This window comes from Castor canadensis, chromosome 11, assembly GCF_047511655.1.
Source record: "Castor canadensis chromosome 11, mCasCan1.hap1v2, whole genome shotgun sequence".
Classification (NCBI taxonomy): Eukaryota; Metazoa; Chordata; class Mammalia; order Rodentia; family Castoridae; genus Castor; species Castor canadensis.
Genome location: NC_133396.1, coordinates 1966608 through 1987570, shown reverse-complemented (window position 1 = coordinate 1987570; position 20963 = coordinate 1966608). Strand labels below are relative to the sequence as shown.

The 20963-nt window shown below is 53.2% G+C and overlaps 1 protein-coding gene across 5 annotated transcripts in view; it reads left to right on the top strand.

Moving 5' to 3' along the window:
• The window catches only part of Rptor (regulatory associated protein of MTOR complex 1), a 351661-nt gene extending 333739 nt beyond the window's left edge, over positions 1-17922 (top strand). For all 5 annotated transcript variants that reach the window (XM_074044925.1, XM_020168971.2, XM_074044926.1 and 2 more), the window contains 10 exons: positions 775-880; positions 3080-3194; positions 4481-4605; positions 5614-5718; positions 9931-10037; positions 11885-12012; positions 13510-13596; positions 14543-14659; positions 14996-15125; positions 15847-17922. In XM_074044925.1, coding sequence (XP_073901026.1) covers positions 775-880; positions 3080-3194; positions 4481-4605; positions 5614-5718; positions 9931-10037; positions 11885-12012; positions 13510-13596; positions 14543-14659; positions 14996-15125; positions 15847-15915 — 1089 coding nt within the window. In that variant the 3' untranslated portion in view covers positions 15916-17922. The remainder of the gene's footprint in view (positions 1-774; positions 881-3079; positions 3195-4480; positions 4606-5613; positions 5719-9930; positions 10038-11884; positions 12013-13509; positions 13597-14542; positions 14660-14995; positions 15126-15846) is intronic.
• Positions 17923-20963: the final 3041 nt, after the last annotated feature.

Genomic DNA, 20963 nt, shown 5'->3' with positions numbered 1-20963 from the left:
TCAGGGCCTTGCACTTGCAAAGCAGGTGCTCTGCAGTCTGCTTTGTTCTAGTTATTTTTGCAGATCAGGTCTCATAAACTGTTTGTCCAGACCGGCCTCAAGCCTCAGTCCTCCTGATCTCTGCCTCCCAAGTAGCTAGAATTACAGGTGTGAGCCACCAATGCATGGCTTCCTTAGGCTTTTTCTGTCAGAGGAAATGGCTTTTTAAATGACGAACAAGGGCTCCCTTTGGCCTTTGTGTTGTCATCCTGACTGACCCCAAGGCTGGTCATGGAAGCTGCTCCATCCACACAACCAGCCAGGAGGAAATCGGGTTTTATCTTCTTTATTTAATTTCTTCCATTCTTTAAGACTTTACAACTAACTTAGTCTTAGTTTTCTAGCAGAGAATCAGAGTCAGTCAAATTTACCTACAGGGCATAAGAGGAAGGAAATAACCCTGTCTTTAATACAAACAGGTGCAATTGTCAAAGCTGGTACTGTGGCTTCTGCCTGCCTTGTGGGGGTCTGGGAGGCACTTCCCACTCATATCCCATACCTGTCAGCCTCACTCACAGGCCATTTGGTGGAGGGTGTCCTCAGGCCTAGCCTATGAACTCTGCAACTGTCAGAAGCTCACGGGTCAGCCACAAACTCCACTCTGCCTGCCAGTGGGCATCAGTAAGGGTCAGACTAAATGACCCAGGCCTCCAACATCTGAGGAAGAAGAGCCTTTTATCTAGGAAGTGACTTTTCTGGATGCTGAGTGTAATTAACTGTTTTCTGTCATTGAAGATCCCTGAAGAGCACGACCTGGAGAGTCAGATCCGCAAGGAGCGGGAGTGGCGGTTCCTACGGAACACCCGCGTCAGGAAGCAGGCACAGCAGGTCATCCAGAAGGGTAAGGACGGCGCTCCTGGGGCTCTCCACAGCGGGCAAGCACCTGCCAAACATATGTGCAACCCCAGGGCACTGTGCGTCCTCCCAGACAAGGACATCAAGCTGGCAGAGATGAAGCTTGGCTGTGAGATTGTGCACCCCCTCACGGAGAGCTAATGCAACTTAGTTTCATGAAACAGGTTTGGAAGCTGGGTCTGCCCCACATAGTTGCACCGCTGAAGGCCACCTTGGCTAGCATTTCTGGTCAGAATTGAGCTAAGCATTCAAGCAGCAAAAACCAGTGTTCTAGACAAAAAAGAGAGAGAATAATCTTCCTTTTCAGGTTGAACAAGTGGCTCAAGCAGTAGCGCACCTGCCTCACAAGCATGAGACCCTGAGTTCAAACCCCAGTACCACCAAAAAAAAAACATTCCCTCTTCCAGTCTTTGTGGAAAAAAGAGATATATTTATTAAAAACACACAAAGGAGGAGCCAGTGACGTGTGGGAAAGGTCAGCAGCTGAGATAAGGAGATGTAGATGAATTCATCACCAAGCCTATAGCAGCAGAGCCACACCCTCGGGATTCAGGTGGAGCTCTGCTTTACTATCTGACAGCCAGCCGTGTGCAGGGAGATGTATAAACAGAGGTGGGAAAACAATGCAAAACCAAAATTAATTGGAGAAGTACCTGTCAGTCCCAGGAACAGGGCATGGCTAAGCCCCTGTTGGTTTTCTTCAGGTCCCTAACCCACCAGTCAGCTTCCCCTCCCAAAGACATACATGACCTTGGCTGTCACTGTCATGTACTGATATTTGCGTACATATGAATGCATATAGTGATTGGTTTTTTTTTTGTTTTTTTTTTTTTTTTTTTTTGTGGCACTGGGGATGGAACCCAGGGCCTTGTGCATCTTAGGCAAGTGTTCACTTCTGAGCCAAACCCCAGCCCTCCCTTTATCTTTCAGTGCTTGAAATTATGCTTACTGTTTTGGTGCCTCTTAAAAAAAAAAAAAACATAATTGAGAATGAAGGTGCCTCCAGGCTAACTCCACACTATAGCCATTTCAAACCAGGGGCCATTCGCCTCTTACTAGCAAAGCCCTCCTGTCACAGAGTGGTTCTCCCTCCTCACTTGCATTTTAAGAAAGAGGAGCCAGAGGACAGGGGGTGGCAACAGAGCAACTCCTGCTTCACCAATACCAAGCAGTGTTGACTGCCCCAAGGTTGTTGCCCCTCAGTGCTGACAAACAGCACAGGACACAGGCAAGGGGAGAGGAACTGAGCTCAGAGTTACCCATAGCAGAGCAACCTTACGCCTAACAGTAGACTGTTCTTCTACCACACACCAGGCCCATCACTCCCCACAGGAAGACACACAGACCCCAGGTTCTCCAGGCCAGAAGCACAGCCAAGCAGCTGCAAGAGGCCAGGAGACTTTCCCTGTCCATCCAGGTTCCCAAAACATCCTCCTGGGCACCCAGAGGCTGTGCAGAGGGTGGAGGCTAGGGTAGCACTCCACTGCTGGGTGCTTCAGTGGAGGAACAGCATGTGTGCCTGCTACTGCACAGCTTCTCCAGGAACCCTTGCTACCAAGTGTGCCTGAATACCTCTTGATGGCATCTTTAGTGTCTTTGTGTTTCTTTCTCAAGCAAGCTCTTACAAAACCCTGACAATGTATTCCCTGGGACCTGGTAAGGAAAACACACCCCCTCTCCTGTTTACTTGGCCATACTGTCCTTCAGTCATGTGACTTCCTGGCTAACCTTTGTAGACTGGGAGACTAGACTCAGACCCCAACTGAGTCATGAGTAGTGTTGGCTGCACCCATGTTTCAGCCTTGAGTCAGAAGCCCAGACAGGGGCCATCTGCAGACCTTAGTCCTCATACACTGTCCATGGTCTCCCCTCAGTTGTTGACTTGAGGAGTATAGATTGAACCCTTGCTAAGCCTCCAGGCCTATACCAGGAGCTCTGGGGGCTCCAGGCAAAGGTAGAGACCCTGCAGCTGGGGACACACCCCAAGGACACACTGGGCTAATGTCCCCCTCATTCCTCAATGTGTGCTTTCAGCCCCTCTCTTTGACCCTGCCTTTCTCTCTGTCTCCTTAGTGTCTCCTTGGTCCCCAAATACAGGTGTTGATGTGGCCTTCAAAAAATGTATTGTCAGTGTTGCTGTAGCTGAAAAGTGGCCACTGACTCCATCAGTGTGTTTCTTTTGCAGGCATAACCAGATTGGATGACCAGATTTTTCTGAACAGGAACCCCGGCGTCCCCTCTGTGGTTAAATTTCACCCCTTCACACCGTGCATAGCTGTGGCCGACAAGGATAGCATCTGGTAGGCATGGCTTTCTTCAGTCTCCCCACCCAATAAAGTGGCACTGATTTAAATGTGGCTGCCTACAAGGACCTTCCTTCACTGGGGAACCCATTGCCCTTCTCCCTCCATCACACCTCTTCCTCGCTAAGTGGCTGGGAGTCTCTTCTTGCCTCCTCTGTGCCCGGCTCTGTCCCATGCTGCACCCATTCTGGCCATGTTACAGAAGGATGGTCGAGAGTTGTGACCAAAGGTCACGTCTCTGACAGGCTGGTATGAAAGGGTCCTTGCTCATTACCTCCTCTGCAGAAGCAAGTGTGTGACAGAAAGACACCAGCTGCCCTCAAGAAGAACTGAGTTTAATTTATGCCAAGTCTTGCCCTTGTGTAATGGAGAAAGCACCCACTTTGTGGGGGACTTTCCTATAGCTTATAAAATACCTGTACTCCTCACCTCTGTTTCTTCTCCCTCTCTCTCAAGATCCTGGTTAAAAAAAAAACCTTACCAGCATATATAAAATATATATATTAACATAAAACATTTATGAAACATAAAAGTTAACCTCATTTTGGCAGTGCTTGGACTTGAACTTGGGGCCTCATGCTTGTTAGTCAGGCTGCTCTACCACTTGAGTTATGTCCCCAGCCTCCATCTTAGCATGTCAAAAGTCATGGTCAGTGATACTGAGCACATTCACACTCTGTGCAGCCAGCCCAGCTGTCCATCTCCAGAACCTTCTCATCTTCCCACACTGAAACTCTGCACCATCACACATGTAATTCCCTCCTCCCCTCCAGCCCCTAGTAGCCCCCACTTCACCTTCCATCTCTGAATTTGACTGCTCTAGGATCTCCTATAAGAGGACTTGTGCTGTGCTTTTGTGTCTGGCCTGTGTCACATAGCATGTCTTAAGGCTCATTCATGTCACAGCATTTGTCAGGACGTCATTCCATCATGTGGGTAGACCAGCTTTTGTTTATCCACTCATTTGTCATTGGGCACTTGGTTGCTTCCACCTTTTAGCTGCTGTGAAGTGTTGCTGTGAACCTGGGTATACTAATATCTGTCCCTGCTTCCAGTTCTCTTGGGTATATCCCCAAAAGCTCAAGTGTGGGTCACCTGATAATTCTTTGCTTGCTGTCTGTGCAGTAGCTATGCCGCAGCATAGCACCAGTGCTCAAGCAGAGGTTCCAGGGACCCAGATCCTCACCCACGCTTGCTATTTCCTGCTTTGGGTGGTAGCCGTCACTACAGTTAAGGGTTACATTTTCTAATGACTAGCCTCATTCCTCCCTTATTCCCTCAAGCTTTTGGGACTGGGAGAAAGGGGAGAAGCTGGACTATTTCCACAATGGAAACCCTCGGTATACCAGGGTCACTGCCATGGAGTACCTGAACGGCCAGGACTGCTCCCTTCTGCTGACGGCCACAGGTGAGTGGGCCTGGCTGGCCCGACCTGGGCCCAGACGCAGAGCAGAGTGAGGTCTCGAGAATCATGAGACTGCTCACGAGGGTTGCTGTCGTTCAGGAGCAGGGAGCTTGTGAGGAAAGGGGCGTGGACACAGAGGCAGGCGCACATGGGTGGTATTGTCAGTCAGGATCTGGGACTGTGCCTTTTCACCTTGGAACCCTGGGCCTTCCATGATCAGGAAATGCTTTGTCAGCCCCTGTCCTCCTAACCTTTGTGGGGTCCTGGGCGAGCCACAGGTGACACATGAAAACAAGGGAAGATGCCCCAAGCTGCAACACTTGTGGGGCATGCACAACCAGCAGGCTCTGGTACCACCAGCTCATTCTCTGACCACCATGCTGGGCCTCAGATACGTGTCCTTCCCTTCCGTCCTCCTGCCAGCGGAGCTCCCGCTTCCTGAAGGGCAGCCTGTGAAGGCGCTTCAACGAAGCCCTGGGTCTCACTCTGGTTTCTTCATTTACTTGGTTTTCTTTTCTTCATTCTGCACTTTTTTTTTTTTGGTGGACTTGGATTTGAACTCAGGGCTTCGAGCTTGCTAGACAGGCTCTCTACTGCTCTACTGCCTCCAGCCCTTTTACTCTGATTATTTTTTGAGATCAGGTCTTGTTTTTTGCTTTGGCTGACTTGGAATTGAGAGCTCCTGAATTCAGCCTCCCATGTAGCTGAGATGACAGGCATGTACCACTGCATCCAGCTATTAGTCTTGTGAACTTTTTTGCCTGGGCTGGCCTTAAAATGTGATCTTCCAATCTCAGCCTTGTAAGTAGCTAGGCATGAGTCTACCATGTCCAGATTTTTTTTTTCCAGGTGGGAATCTGCTGCCAGAGTCACAATACAGGTGGCCAAACCTCTGCAATTGCACTCTGCAGGCTGCACCTGGCAGAGCCAAGGCCAGCCTCCAGGCAGGATCTGACACCCAGGAGGGCAGTGCAGGACACAGGGTCACATGTCTCATCTCTCCTTTCTCAGATGATGGTGCCATCAGAGTCTGGAAGAATTTTGCTGATTTGGAAAAGAACCCAGAGATGGTGACTGCATGGCAGGGGCTCTCAGACATGCTGCCAACAACACGAGGTGAGTTTGGGCTCCTTCTAGGAGAAGGAAGTCTGGAGCTGTGGGAGATATGGTTCCAACACCCCTGGGCCGGCTCCCCACAGGCCGCCCCATTCACTTCAGTCCCTGAAATTATCACCCATCTGTCTCACCCAGCAACCATAAGCATGGAAACCTCAGACCTGAGTGTTCTTCTGAGTCTCAGGTGTGGCCCTGAGTTGTGGTCAGTGTCATAGGTGGAACTCCCCAGCCTTTGTCCCTAGTGTAAAGCCAAGTATGGCTTGAAAAATCATTGTCCTGGCCAGGCCGAGTGGCTGGTATCATGTTCTCCTATGCCAAAATGAATGCCCTCCTAGTGACCAGTGTGCAGTGATCTGTGTCTGGACAAAGGAGGCCCCCTTTACTCATAGCTTGCCCAGGCTGAGGACCTGTGGGCTATAGTCTGTGGCTCAGGGCAAAGCTTTGCATGTACCTATATCACCCCACAGTGTGGGGAGGGTGCAGGCGCCTCCAGTGAGTCCTTCTGAAGGCCTCAGGCAGAAGGCTGGAAGAGGACTGGGTCAGGCAATCAAAGTCCAGGTTTCCAGGGGCCCTTGCAGACTGGGGCATTTGCAACATGGAGCAGCTATCCTTCAACACAACCTGCAGTCCTGGTAACTCCAAGTGAAGAGTAGCAGTGGCCCCGCCAGTTATTCTTCTCTGGGCCTGTGCCTTCTGCATCTTGATCCGTGTCTGCTGGACATGGCCTTCTTCCCAGTCACCCATTTCTGTGGGGCCTGCCCTGGCTCCATGATTCTGTTTTTACCAGTGAACTTCCTGTGAGATGGGGCTGCCCAGCCACCTGCCTAGGCAACTCCATTGTGAACATTTCCTCATACATGTAGTTTTTTATTGTAGCCATGGTTTGAAATGTTATTGGGTTGGAGGAAAAACATCCATACCTTACCCCAACACAGCCAAGTCCACATTGCTGGGTCCCCTGGGCAGTTGCAGGCTCCAGCACAGCAACCCCTTCTGTTTTGCTATTTCCCCTGTTAGAGCAAAGGCCTGTCCACCTGCTCCCACTGGTGGCGGTTCTGCTGGAGACCAGGCTCCATGTTTAGGACCCCCAGCAAGTGACCATAGTAGCCCCTGCTACATGGTTTTGCAGGCTGTCACTGCTGTGATTTCCCTCTAGGACACCTGGTAGGTGACTCCTCAGGTTTATTTCATCACAATGATGACCACAGTGTTGTCAGATCTCAGCTTCCCCACAGGGATAGGCCTGGTTGAAGGCAGAGTTGAGCTCACAGAAGGGCAGGGTAGGCAGTGTGGGAACACATCTGAGGATCACTGGTATCACAGTGTTCTTCCTGCACCTGCCCAGCTCACCTGTCGGCCTTGGGATACCTGTGAGTGGTTCTGGGAGGATAGCTTCTCTGTGGTATTTTCCTTTGCTTCTCTCCAGGCAAGAGACACTAAGGAGGGGTAGAAGAAGGAGGGTGATGGGTGTGTTTTGGAGATAACCTAGTTAGGAAGGAAGGAGCCAATGCTATCATGCAGATGGCACAGAGCAGCTACGCTGATTGTCAGCCACCCTCCACTGCCCTGAAAAGGCCCAGAGTATGTGGGAAGATATGTGGAAGATAGCTCCTTGTCCCAGGTGTCCCAGCTCCTGAGTCCCACACCTGGACTTCAGCATGGGTGTTTTACCTCCACCTCTTTCAACCCTTCCACCCCTCTTGAAATCTCTAGGAGAGGCAGTGACATGCCAGCCAGGGCCTCCCATCTGGAGTTCCCAACAGCATAGGTGAGCGAGAGCAGGGCTTGCAGGTATGACTGTCACTGAGAAGGAGTCTGCTTGGTTATGGCCTCTGCCTCTCAGCTGGGAGTGACTGGCTGAGAAAAGAGCTGTCTTGTTCTTCCTTGGGGTTAGAAGATGGGAGGTGAGGGCAGCTTGGGAGGCTGGCTCACAGGAAGGGCTCAAGATGGGGTGAGCTGTATACCACAGGGCCTGGAGGTGACATGGACCCTGGCACAGGGGCCTCCCTGGAAGGAACCTAGCCTACTCAATAAGCACCCTCAGGCCATTTGGCTACAACTTCCCTATGTAGCCAGGAGACCCAGGGAACCACTCTCAGGACTGCCTCTAGCAGGGCCAGAGAAACTTGCTGTAGTTTGTGACCCTCATTCAGGGCTTCCACCTTTCAGGATCTTCCCTCAGGAACCAAAGACAAGTCTGATCTGAACTGCGACCTCTGTACCTACTTCCTGTCCCCTTCTTGAGCACACACATTCTCCTGCCACTGTCCAGCGACCATGTTGGGCTTCTGACATGCCCCTTCAGAGCTCTGGGCCCTGGCCCTATATGGGGAGCAAGTGGAATAGTTCTGGAGTATGACATTGCTGCTACTTTCAGGCATGCAGTTAGCATATGTCGGAGTTTCACCATGGTCTTCCCAGCCAGAGCAAGACCACCACTTCTCTCTCTGAGTCCCCCATAGAGCTTCAAGCTCTCCACTACATTCACAGTTGTTTTCAACCTGGCCTATAAGCACTGTGGTAGCTGCAGAATGGTGAGGGGAGGGGGACCTGAAACACCATCATCCTAGGAGCCTACGTTAGCCTACACTCTGCAGAAAGAGGCTCTGTGAAGCCTGGACCACCATCTCCTTCACCTGCATAGGCCTCTGCCAGGTTATCTCCTCCCCAGGGGTGCTTTCTCTGCCTTCTTCACAAGAGGTCAAATCTGGTTTGCACCAAAAAGATGCCAGCCCCTCCTGCCCTTTGGAAGACTTGTGGCATGTGGAATCTGTATATTCTTCCCTCCAGCTCAAGTCCATACACACACAGGGACACACATGCACAAACACATGCACAGATAGGCGGATAGGCGCACATAGGCATCACGGGCACAGCTAGCCTGGAGACACACTTGTCCCCCTTGCGGGCTCTGCATATATCCTTGGGGGAATTGCGGGCTCTGCATATATCCTTGGGGGAATTGAAGTCCATCCCAGGACAAGGTGTGCTTCGTGTCATGAAACGGAGCTTTCCTGAGACCCCTGTCCTCAAGCCACAATGTGTCAGAATTGCCCATTCCAGGGCCCTGCAGAGCCCCTGCCACCCCCTGGGCTATTGAGTGAGGAGCTGAGGCTGGCTTCTGAGAACCTGGACTGGGTTCAATCCCCAGCATCACCCAAGGAAATAAAATTGAAACATGATTTTTTAAGACAGAACAAACATAGCAAAATGTTAGCAGCCATTAGATCTGGGTAGTTGAGTATAAGGATTTATTTCTTTTGTGTTTTTTTCATGTGTGCTTAAAAATAGTAAACTGAACTGTTTAAATCTTGTTCGGCTGGGGACAAAACTCAGTGGTAGAGTGCCCACCATGCACAAGGCCCTGGGTTCCATTCCCAGCACTTCAAAAAAAAAATTCTCAGCTAAGCACAGTGACTCATGTTTGTAATACCAGCCACTCCGGAGGCAGGGATCAGGTGGATTGAGGTTCAAGAGAGACCCTTTCTAAAGCAAAAAGGGGCTAGGGGTATGGTTCAAGTGGTAGAGCACCTACCTAGCAAGTACCACAGTGCCACGAAAAAAAAGCTGGTTTTAAAAAGAAGACATTATTATGTGAAAGCATAAGTCGCTCCCTGTCTAGTCCCAGATGGAAAGGGTGCGCCTTTTCTTTTTTTAAAAAGATGCAGGGTCTCTGTGTTGCACAGGCTGATCTAAAACTCCTAGGCTGAAGCGATTCTCCTGTCTCCACCTCCTGGAGAGCTGAGACAATCATGATGTGCCACTGCCCCTGGTGAGGCAGCCGTTGTTTTATTCTGCCTGTGCACCCATTGTTCTGACCTGGTAATCAGACCCCCAGACCGCCCAGTGCAGCCAGCCCACAGCCTGTGCAGAGCCCTTGGTTTTTCTAAGAGAGCTAGGAACCTACTAGGACCAGTTGTGCCCAGTGTTCTGGAAGACATGTGTCTTGAACTAAAGATCCTGAGGTCATACTGTCTTCTATCAGATATCTTCAGTATAGTCTAGCAGAATTCTGGGGAAGGCTCAGAATTGCTGTACCAGCCTGCACTCAGGGTACCCTGGAAGCCGCAGCCCGAGTTTCTATGAGGGGCATGGATCCCCTGCTAGGTTAAGGGGTTGCTCCTTGGAACTACTGGCTGAGTGCCCAGAACAGTCGCCCCCATCCTACCCAGAGCCTGCGGGCTGACACCATGTCCCACTCTGTCTCCCCAGGAGCTGGGATGGTGGTGGACTGGGAGCAAGAAACCGGCCTCCTCATGAGCTCGGGGGATGTGCGGATCGTCCGGATCTGGGACGCGGACCGCGAGACAAAGGTGCAGGTAATCACTGTGGGCCCCTGGGTGGCCCCCTTTGCCCCGTTGTCCCAGGCTCTCCATGCTCCCCTCCACAAAACAGATCTCCAAGACCTGGGTCTCTAGGCCAGGTGTGCTTTGATCACCTCCCAGCCATCTGGGGGAGTGAATGGGAAAGGATGATGCCTTGCTGCCTGGCACAAACCACACACTGCAGCCTCTGGAAACTAATTGCCTCTGCAAGCATATCAATCATGGCACTTTGACCCTGCACTGCAGCATAATTAAGCCTATGCTAATCCTAATTATTTTCAGATATTGTTTTAGCTGTGCAAATTAGGGAATACCAGAAATCAGTGGGGTGAAATATTTTAAATTAGAATGATTAATTATTTGGCTGTGTGCATCTCTTTTTTTTTTTTTTTTTTTTTTTCAGTGCTGGGCATTGAACCCAGGGCCTCATGCATGCTAAGCATGCACTCTGCCACTGAGCTGCACCCCAGTCTTTGAAAGCATCTTTTATTGTCATTTTAACAGAGAGAGAGAGAAAGCACTAGGTTTGCCTAAGACACCTGGGAAAGCAGTAGAAGGCCAGGCAGGCTCCCCAACCAGAGCCCAAGCAAGACCACAGATACAGCAGGGAGAGCACCCAAGGAGCTTTCTGGATGTCCAGAGAGGCACAGAGCAGAGACCTAGCACAGCCTTTCCCTTTCCCGCCCTGCCCCGCTATGTGATGTGGAGGCAGAGGCTGCCTGGCAGCATGAAGGCAGCTCTGCAGTGCTGTGGAACTGAGGTAGGAAGCAGGCATGACTTGAGCTGATGGGGTGTGATGGTTACTGGTGCCTGTTAGAAGTTGTCCTGGTTCCCTTAGGGTAGAGCAGCCCTTCTACTGCCTGGAAGGGGCTGTAACCAGAAGTCACTCCCTCCAACTTACTGTGGCCAGCCTCCCCTATCCTGTCATCACATCCCACAATGGCACCAAACAGCTCAATTTATGCTCCTTCTTGGGGAGCCCTGTACCCACTGGAAACAGAGCTCAATAGGGTTTCCTTCCTGTTCTAAAGGGCACAACGTGGAAATCCTGATACTCAGGAGATGTTCCCAATGGGGTGTAAAGACCTAGTGATGACTCTCAGCACAGTGTCATGACCCATGGGCTTGTCCCATGTCCCGGAGCCGTTGTCTGTGCGGGGGTGCACCTGAGGCTCCTCCTAAGAGGACTAAGGCTCCTAAGAGTCTGGTTGTATCAGGGTGCTGAGGAACAGCAGCCACTCCTTCTCAGGCCTCTGCCTCTCAGACATGGTTCTGTTTCCCATACGTGTGGGTTTCCCCTCAAGCAAGCCCAATGTGGTTGAAGAAGCACCTTTTACCCTCTGGAGGCCCATTTTTTGTTTCCTGCTCTCTCCTGCCAGGCATTCATCACTCCTCCTGCCCTTCGCAGCATTTATGGCCGTCAAGGGAAAGGGAGGCTGCTTCTCGGCTCTTCTTTTGACTAATTAGGGGTTTTAAGAGGGAGTAACGAGGGTTCCTCCCTGCCAAAATGTGCTTCGTCTCTCTTTTCAGGAAAGAGGGAGCTGTTGTGGGAAAGTTTAATTGGCACCGAGAGCCATGTGTCCCCAGAGGTGGCTGCAGGCTGTGCCCGGGCTCAGGCTCGCAGGCTTGCCTGGCCTGGCTGATGGGCACAGGCTCAGAGCAGGTGCTCAGGCAGATCGGGGTGGGCTGAGTACCCTGTGGGGCTTGCCCTGCCTTGGCCCCAGACTTCTCAGACCTTGCAAGGCGAAGGCCAAAGCAGCAGGGAGGGAGATGGAGGTGTCCACAGCAAGCACTGCAGGGCGGCTGCATACCTGCTCCTCACTGCTCTCTGTTTGGCCTAGGACATCCCCACAGGCGCTGACAGCTGCGTGACGAGTCTGTCCTGCGACTCCCATCGCTCTCTCATCGTGGCTGGCCTCGGTGATGGCTCCATCCGTGTCTATGACAGGAGGATGGCGCTCAGTGAATGGTAACTTGCCCACCCTCACCTCCTCAGTGCCACTCAGGGTTCCTTTCAAAAGGCAGGGTGGCCTCTGCCAGTGGACGGGTCCGGATTGCTTCATGAGACAAGAAGCTTGCCCTAGGAATCCACAGTGAAGCACTGAGGCCATTTGGGGTGGACTCAAGGCAGACACGACCCACACAGCCGGTTCTCACTGCCCATGGAGGTGGACAAGCCCCGTAGCATACGCTTGTGGTCTGGGGTCAGGAAAATGGCAGGGAGTCCTGGAGAGGCACCTGCCTTCTCTGCTTTTGTGTCTCTCTTGGACATGAGAATGCTGTCATTGCTATACCTGGGCTGTGTGCATGAGCACCCAGGGAGGCTGGGCACACATGTGGTAACATTGAGCAAGGGTTGAGTCCATGTGTCTCTTAAATACCCAGCATGCCTGGAAAGCAGGCCTGACACAGATGGAGGGGCAGGCAGACCAGCCACATACAGAGCCTCCACAAACTATAGGAACCTCAGAAGAGGGGCAGTAGGACAGATTTCAGCTGGGACACAAACTTAAGCATCAGGGGACACCAGCTCCTGGGGATGGGAGGGGAAGCAGGACCTGAGGCTCGGGCAGCAAGGGCAGCTGTGGGCTCCATGCCACCCTCTGCCACAGAGCAACCTTGGTCATATGTCCCCTTCACAGGACCATCCCCTGCCTTAATGATGGGGACCCACCCTCCAAAAGCATCTGTCATGGGGCATGCAAAGAGTTTCTTTGAGGGTAATGAAAATGTTCTAAAATCAGGTAGAGGTCGCAGCTGTATGAGTCACAGAAATCCACTGACGTGTACACTTTCTTGCCTTGTGCTTGCTAGGCGAGCACTCTACCACTTAAGCCATGCCTCTAGCATGAAGTATACACTTTCATAGGGTGGGATTCATGGTCTATCATCCTTTATCTCCCAATTAAACCTAGGCAGGCAGGAAACTTGAGAATTGATCCCACAAAGGGCCGAAGGATCTTGTAGTAGCCCTGGGGTCCCCAAGTAGTTATTGTGGCCATGCATCCTCACCCAACAGAAGGGATCCTTGCTACCCACTGGCCTGGTGGCAGTGCTTGCCTTCTCAGACAGAGCCATCAAAGTTTACCACACAGAGACAGAGCTGTCTGCCTGCAGAGCTGCTCTGGGGTGATGGGCAGATGAGGTACTCCAAGACAGGTATCAGTGGGCCCTCCTCCCTCCAAAATCTGGTGCCCTAGACTCAAAAGTCAGCAATGGGGAAACTGAAGCTGGACGCAAGGAAACCAGAGTTTCTGTCACAGTGCAGCCCAGTGCAGCTCTGCTGGTAGCTCAGTCCTGTGTGACCTCTAGAGCCTGCCGTGTGCCAGGGCCATCGTAGTCACCCAGCCTGTCCTTCCCTTCTTCTAGCCTCCCTGTACCTGCCCCACACCTGTCCCCCTATCCCTGAGTAGCTTGGAAAGAGGAGTTGGGCCAGGCTCTCCCCTGACCACACCATCCCTTCCAGCCGCGTGATGACCTACCGGGAGCACACGGCCTGGGTAGTGAAGGCATACCTGCAGAAGCACCCCGAAGGCCACATCGTGAGCGTGAGGTAAGGGGTGAAGCATGCACAAGACATGCGTTGTAAAACTGTTACTTCCTTCCATTTAAATATGTCTTGGGTATTTAGCCAACCGGGGAGCATTGGCATTTCCAAGTAATTGACTCTGGCTCCAACACTGGACAGAAAGGTCAGGGTGCCATGGAGAGGGCAGCGCAGAGACCTGCCTGCCTTAAAGCTCTGGACTGGGGTGGGAGCAGATGTGGTCAGAATGACAGGTGCACCCCCACACACAGGCAGCAGGGCTGCCAGGGCCAGTGCTGCTGGCCGTACATGGCTGAACAGGCCAGCCTTGCCTACACATGAACTCAGTTCTGCTGTGCAGTAAATACCATGCTGAAAGCAGCGAGTATTTATTTTCCTGTTAAAGGGACGACAAAATGAAATTTACTGTCACAAAGCCACCATTTCTTTAAAGAGTTGCTCCTTCCCCCCTTGTTTGTAATATAAAAATAAAACATAACTCTTAGAATGAACATCAAAGGCAGGAGGCCATAGCCTCAGGGAGGTGACCTGGACTCCCTGTGGGGCTCTTTCTTTTCCCACCCTGGGCTCCTGCTGCACAACATCTAATCTCTGTGACCAGAAGCAAACCACATACTCCTCACCTTGCTCGTGGCTGGTTCTCCAGACCTTGGGTGGGGTGTCTGGCTTTGTGGCAACATCACATGTGGCCTCTTCTGGCTAAGGAGGGGAAGGCTTGTCAGGGCCTGGCCATCAGGACCAGGGGGATGGGGACCCATGGGCACCACTGGGAAGCCTCAGTGATGGTCCTGGGGGTCCAGGCAGCTTTGGCCTTGATCAGCAAATGGGTATCAGACTCCCCCCAACCACTGCTAACAATCCCTCTGGGCCAGGTCCCTCCCAAGGGGCTCTGGGTGGAATACCCCAGGCCCTGTGTCAAGGCCCACAGGCATCACTGTGGCCTCTCTTGTAGCGTCAATGGAGATGTGCGCTTCTTCGACCCTCGGATGCCTGAGTCTGTGAATGTGCTGCAGATCGTGAAGGGGCTGACGGCTCTGGACATCCACCCCCAGGCAAACCTCATCGCATGGTATGTGCCTTGTCACCTGTAGCCCCTCTCCTGCAGACCCAGACCCTCCCAGGCCAGCACCCCTGGCATGCTCTGCACCTTCCTTGATGCCTCTCAGAGGAAACATGCTGGAGGTTTTAATAGCAAGAGCCCTCTTCCCTGCCACACGCCCCTCCTGGAGTAAACTCTTGGGACCCCTCAAGGCATTGCTAGGGATGGAATCCTAGTTCTCAGGTGAGGGAAACGAGATGAGTCACCATTCCCTACCTCAGGACGCAGTTGACCTTCCGACCCATCCCTGGTCATCTGCCCTTTGGCCCATCTTTCCTGTTCTTCCTTCCCTCCTCCTGCCTGCAGCGGCTCCATGAACCAGTTCACTGCCATCTACAACGGGAACGGCGAGCTGATCAACAACATCAAATACTATGATGGCTTCATGGGCCAGCGAGTCGGAGCCATCAGCTGCTTGGCCTTCCATCCACACTGGGTCTGTGCCCTCACTCTGAGGTTGGGGGGTAGAGGGCAAGTGGGCTGCTAGCAGTTGTGAGCAGGTAGGGCTGCCTAGGTGACCCAAGCACCCTGGGCCCTCCTCCCCATCTCCATCTGCTCAGGGACCCTAGTCATTGATACTCAGGAAAGAATAGGCAGCACCAAGGGCAGAGCAGTCAGTGTCCTTTGACCCCTGCACTCACACCCTCCCCAGGGAAGCCTTGAATTTTGGGTACCCCCTTCCGCCCTGGTGAGGGATCAGCACATCAGTTGTCACTCAGCACCTGTCCTGTGTCACACAGCCCAGGGTGTAGACTTTGTATTTAAATTGGGATTCTGCCAGCCTGCCTTCTCGCAGCATGGGGGCTCCTTGGGAGCCTGTGTGCAGCTCTGTCGAAACACATGACATTGGATTCCCAGCACTGTCCCAGTGGGGTAATCCTGCCAGAAGCCGCAGGGAACTGTGGGTAATATGCAAATTGCCTATAATGGAGTTTAGATGATGCATCATCCCTGCAAGAAACCAGCACTAATGGGCCATCCTCTCTGTGCCTGTGTGGAGTGTATAGGTGGGTGGAGGTTAATGGCACCCAGGCTGGAACTGGGCGCACAGCAACAGCAGCAGCCTGTACCCCTTGCCCAGCCCCTGCTCAGCAGCTCCACCCACAGCCTGTGGCCAGGGTCCTGCTCTCACTCTCATCTGCTCTCTCCCCTTGCAGCCTCATCTGGCGGTGGGAAGCAATGACTACTACATCTCTGTGTACTCGGTGGAGAAGCGCGTCAGATAGCGGCGTGGGGCTGGGCCAGATGGTGGCCTCCCTCCGGTGTACATAGTGACCACCACTCGCCCTAGGTCCAGTGCCTGCAGTGGGAGCCTCGGCTCCTGACTTGGCCACTGCTGAGGGGCCTGCACTTTCTTTCTTCCTGTCTTCGCAATACTGTCTACAAAGTCCAGGGAAGGGGAGGGCTTTGGTTTGACATTGCTTCTTGCCCAGAACCAGCACCCAGGCACTGAGGACCTCACAGGGCATCACAGTGTGTCATGGTCCCTTTCCTGTCCTGTTTTTCTTCTGAGGTTTTTCAAGGGGACACGTTTGTTTTATTTCCTTGTGATCAGAACATTAGTCCTGGCAGAGAAGCCAGACTGGGGCTCCTGCAGGCTCTGGGGTGGCTGTCCCCATCGGACCCTGGCCCAGTCCCACTGTCCTCTCAAAGTGTGAGCCAGGAATCCCTCAGAGCAAGCTGGACAACACTGGAGATGCGAGAGAACAAGGAGAGGAAAGCAAGTCGTCACCTGCAGCCAGCAGGTGTGGAGGGAAGCTGCTGGAGCCCAACCCTCCTGGAGCTCCTGGGGCTGCTCAGCCCACCCAACCCCCTCTGCTGGGTATGTCATGGTGTTATGAGGAAAGGGGGCCACCCTCCTGCACAGCCAGACCTTGGGGCTCCAGTGTGGGCCCTTCTCGCATTAAGCTCTTTGGGGAGGGAGCCCTGGGCTCTGGACAGAAGAGACAGGTTTATGGCGAATCAGCTGCCACCTCACTCCAGGCTCTTCCTACAGGATAGCAGCAGTGGCCCTGGCCCCTTCTCCCTGCTGTGCTACACATAGGTGCACACATGCACATGTGGGTGCCTGGTCTTCCTGCTTGTGCACACATAGGTGCACATACACTACAGGCACCATGTTCTCCCTGCCTGTGCTGTACACTCATCACACACAGATGCAAAGGCTCTGTTGGACCCCAGAGGGTCTGTGTAGTGACAGCCCATTGCACTGGTGTGGCTGAGCCTCACATCATGCAGTCTGTAATGCAGAAGAGCTGCTCGGTGGTCACGCTAGTGTGTGACGTGTGTGTGTGTGTGTGTGTGTGTGCGCACGCGCGCGTGCGCGCACACACTCAGGGCAAGTCAGGGAGCTGAGTGGACAAGTTAGTCCTGAGGAGGAGTGCAGAGGATTGCTGAGCAGTTGCACACAAACAAAACACAACCACAATGATGGGATTTTGAAAAGCATTTTTTCCATTTTCCTTGGGAATCAGGATCTTTAAGTGGTGGAGAAGTGAGGTGGCTTCATTGATTGTGCCAATAGGAGCCAGTAATGGTGGGAGTGTAAATCGGAGTCAGGACAGAAAGACAAGGTCCCTGGTGCTGTGGACGATGTTTATGTTTTGGCCAAGAGCATCTTGTAGGTAGATGGAACCCTGCAGGCAATGTCAGGCTGACTCCAGAGCCAGATGGGGCCAGATGGGGTAGGACAGAGAGGGAGATCCCTGTGCCACCCTAGAAAGCGTGCTCCCATCAGAAGGAGACTCAGAATGAGTCCCAGCCCCTCAACTGGGTGAGCAAGCAGCCTAGAGTAAGTCCCAACTTCCCAGGAGTCCACCTGCTCAGCTCTGCAGGTGTTCCACAGGTGACTCCAGAAGCTGAGCTCCGCCACGGACACAGACTCAGGGTGGTTCCACTCAGTTTCATACTAACTTGTGTTCCTGTTTGTTTTGAGACAAAACCATCACTGGCAAAGTGCAGATGGCTCCGGGGGCCAGACCTTCCCTCCCCAGCCAAAGTCCCTGCAAGTCATGCACACTGGGCCACTAGTGGGCCGGGTCCTCAAGGTCTGACGCGAAAATTCAATCATGAAGTTAACTGAGGCTCGAGAGAGCGTTGACCTAGAGTTCATTATCTCTATTTATTTTACCAAAATGAGAATTAAAAAAGACTGACAAAACATGGACTTGTAATGTGAAGCTCAGAGCAGTAACAAATAGCAAACTGTTAATAAAGAATAGAGAAATACAGAAGTGACCAGTGTTCGCCCCTTTGGCCTAGGGCTCGCTGAGGGCTGCCCTCAAGGCCCCTAGAGGCCACAGCTGCAAGGCTTACAGGCCTATGAGACACTGAGAGGACTAGGTCCTGATGTGCCATGTGCTGCCATGGCTCCTACCTGCTGGAGCCTGCTGGTGTGATGCTAGCCAGTGTGTCCTGTGTTTCTCTTGGTTCCCCGGGGCTGCCTCTGGCCACAAGTGGCTGATCTAGTGCTGTGGTGGGCAAGGGTAACTGTGACTAAATTCCCTGGGGAGGGCAACTGCTTCAGGCCTTCCAAGCCCAGACCCTCCAAGCCCTGGCCAGAAGGGAGGGCAGACAATTACCATGGAAACCTGAAGTCCTCCTGGCTGGGATTCCCATGCCAAATCCTAACTTGCGTTATACAAGAAGGCTGCCCAGCATTCACACAGGCGGGCCGGCCAGCTTTGGTTGAGCATACTATTTTTCCTGTTAGCATCATTTTCTGTTGTCGGCACAGCCTGAACACAAATTGAGTGCTCCTGCAGATGGGGGTGGGGTGGCTGTGTGGCCGTGAGGGGCCAGGCTGCATGCTAGCTGTGGACATGTGCCCAAAAGAAGGCCCAGTACCACCTCAAGAACCAATGCCTTGCCTTGGGGTGAGAGGCCAAAGACAGCTGTCCTGAAGAAAGAGCTTCCTCTGGGGCTGCCTCTGTGGGGTCTCCACATCGGCATCCCACACATGACTGGCATCTGTCTACATCCTCTTCCTGGGCTTTTGGCAGATGGTCCCCGGGGAAGGCCAGGGGAGGTGGGCCTTGGGTCATTCTGATTTAGTCACTGGATTGTTCAGGGGCTTACATGTCCCCAGAAGTGAGACAGCACCTAGCGTCAGGAGACCAAGGGCAAATGAAGGAAAAGAGGGAGCTGGTGCTATGGGGCTGAGCTGTGTCTCCCAAATCCTCACGCTGCCGCCCTAGCCCCAGCTCCTCAGAACATAACCGCACTAGGAGACAGGGTCTTTCCCAAGTCCAGCGGGTCAAACCACAGTCATGGCGGCCCTAATTCCATCTATGTCCTTATGAGAAGAGCACAGGACACAGGGTCTGCCACGTGAGAACATGGAGGAGATACCATCTGCACACCAAGGAAGGGCCCCAGGAGGAACCAGCCCTAGTAAAACCCTGATCTCAGACTTCAGCCCTCCAGAACCATGGGAGGACAGGCAGTCATTGGAGCTGCTGATTGATGATGACTGGCTGCAGTGGCCCTGGGACACTAGAACCACTGTTATCTCCAGACTGGCTCCCTGCCCATCTCCTCATCTTAACACGGGGCAGTATTTCCAGGAATCCTATTCACCTGGAGCCTCCAAAACAGCACAGGCATCAGGGACATACCAGTAGACCTGGTGTGTGTGGTCACCAAAGGTCTTCCCAGCCATAGAGGAGTCTTCCCTTTAGTGCAACTGAGCACAGGAGAGGAGCAGCCTGGCCTGGACCCATGTCACCTGGGCCCCTCCCACCTGGGGCCATGCCTGTGGCTCCCTTGCTGGGAGAAAGAGCACTCCACTCACTGCCACCGACTTCCCATGGCCCTCCCTCTTCAGTGGGCCCTCAGACACCACTGCTGTGCTCACCTTGCCTCACCCCACTTCCTCCATTTTTGAGAAGGACCCTCACCCAGCTGCACTGCCCTCCCACCTCAGTCCCTCCTAAACCCCACGTTCCAAGCTCTGCTCCATCATCTCAGTGGGCAGCTATATCCCCAAGCCTCCAAGGCTGAGACACCATGGGCACAGGCTCCTCTGACCCGAGCCCAGGACTCCTCCACTCACTGTGAGGATGAGGAGGCAGGACAGGACCGACACATGCATCATGGGACACTGTGGCATTGGTGAACAGGACCAAGCGCTGCAGGTACCTCCCTGCTCGTGCAGTGGGTCAGGGGCTCTCTGGACAGCAGTGCTGGGAAGGGGGTTTTCCATTCCCAGGCCTGGAGACATGTTCGTGTCAGTTACCCGTGTTCTCAGCATACCAGATAGCTCACACACTCCATACTCCTCCCCTGCGAAGCTGCACAGCCTCCCCCATCATCCATGTTGTTCCTGAGGCCCCTGACTCCGAAACACAGCCCATCCTCTGGCCCTGGGCCATCCTAGGGTGGCAGGAAAAATGTTCCCTCCCTACCCCCCCCCCAGGCCTTTTTTGCTCCCTCCCTGGTATGGTCAGGGCTGCACTGTCTGCCAAACAGCCTAAGGCCCCAGGGACAACTTTCAGGGGCCACAGAAGTTAACAGGGCCCCAAGGCCAGGCCACTCACCATGTAGGGTTCCCACCTCCAGAGAAGAGACTGTCCTCCAGCCAGCAATGGCCACCAAGCCCAACACAGCAACTTTTCAGGCCACACAGGCCTCCCAGGAGGAGTTCAGTAGCATTGGGAAGCAGGTGCCATTCAGATGCAACCAGGAAGGTTGCCCACCCCAAGGACTCCCACTCAGATCCCACAACCAAACAAGGCCAACAAAACCATGGCATATATGCAGGGAAGAGCAGGCCTTCTTTGGCCTGCTGGCTATCCTAGGCTAAAAGGCAGGTCCCCTGAGGCCAGGTGGAGGGTTGGGAGTCTCAACCCTAGGTGCTCAGGGGGCACTGGCTGTAGAGAGAACTGCAGCCTCTGACCTCGGGCTGCCGGCAGCAGGGAACAGGGACTTCCTACATGTCTCTGAGCAGTCCCTGGCAAGGAGGGGTGAGACTCATCTCTGGGCAGGGAGAGGCCTAGAGTTACCCTCGCTCCCCTCCCCACCCAGCCCCTGACTTTCCCCTTCTCACCGAGAATAGGCTTCCAAGCTGTGTCCCCCACCACTTGGCAGCTGGTGAGCCAGTTCCTACAGCTGGAGCTTCATCCCTCCTTGAGGAGGACGAGGCCTCAAGAAGTGGCTGTGCCTGCACCCGTCACATTGAGGATGGACAAAGACCAGCGTCCAGAATTCAGGGTGAGCCAAGAGTAGGACACATTGATTCACCAACCCAATCACTAGAGAAGCAAAGGCAATGATG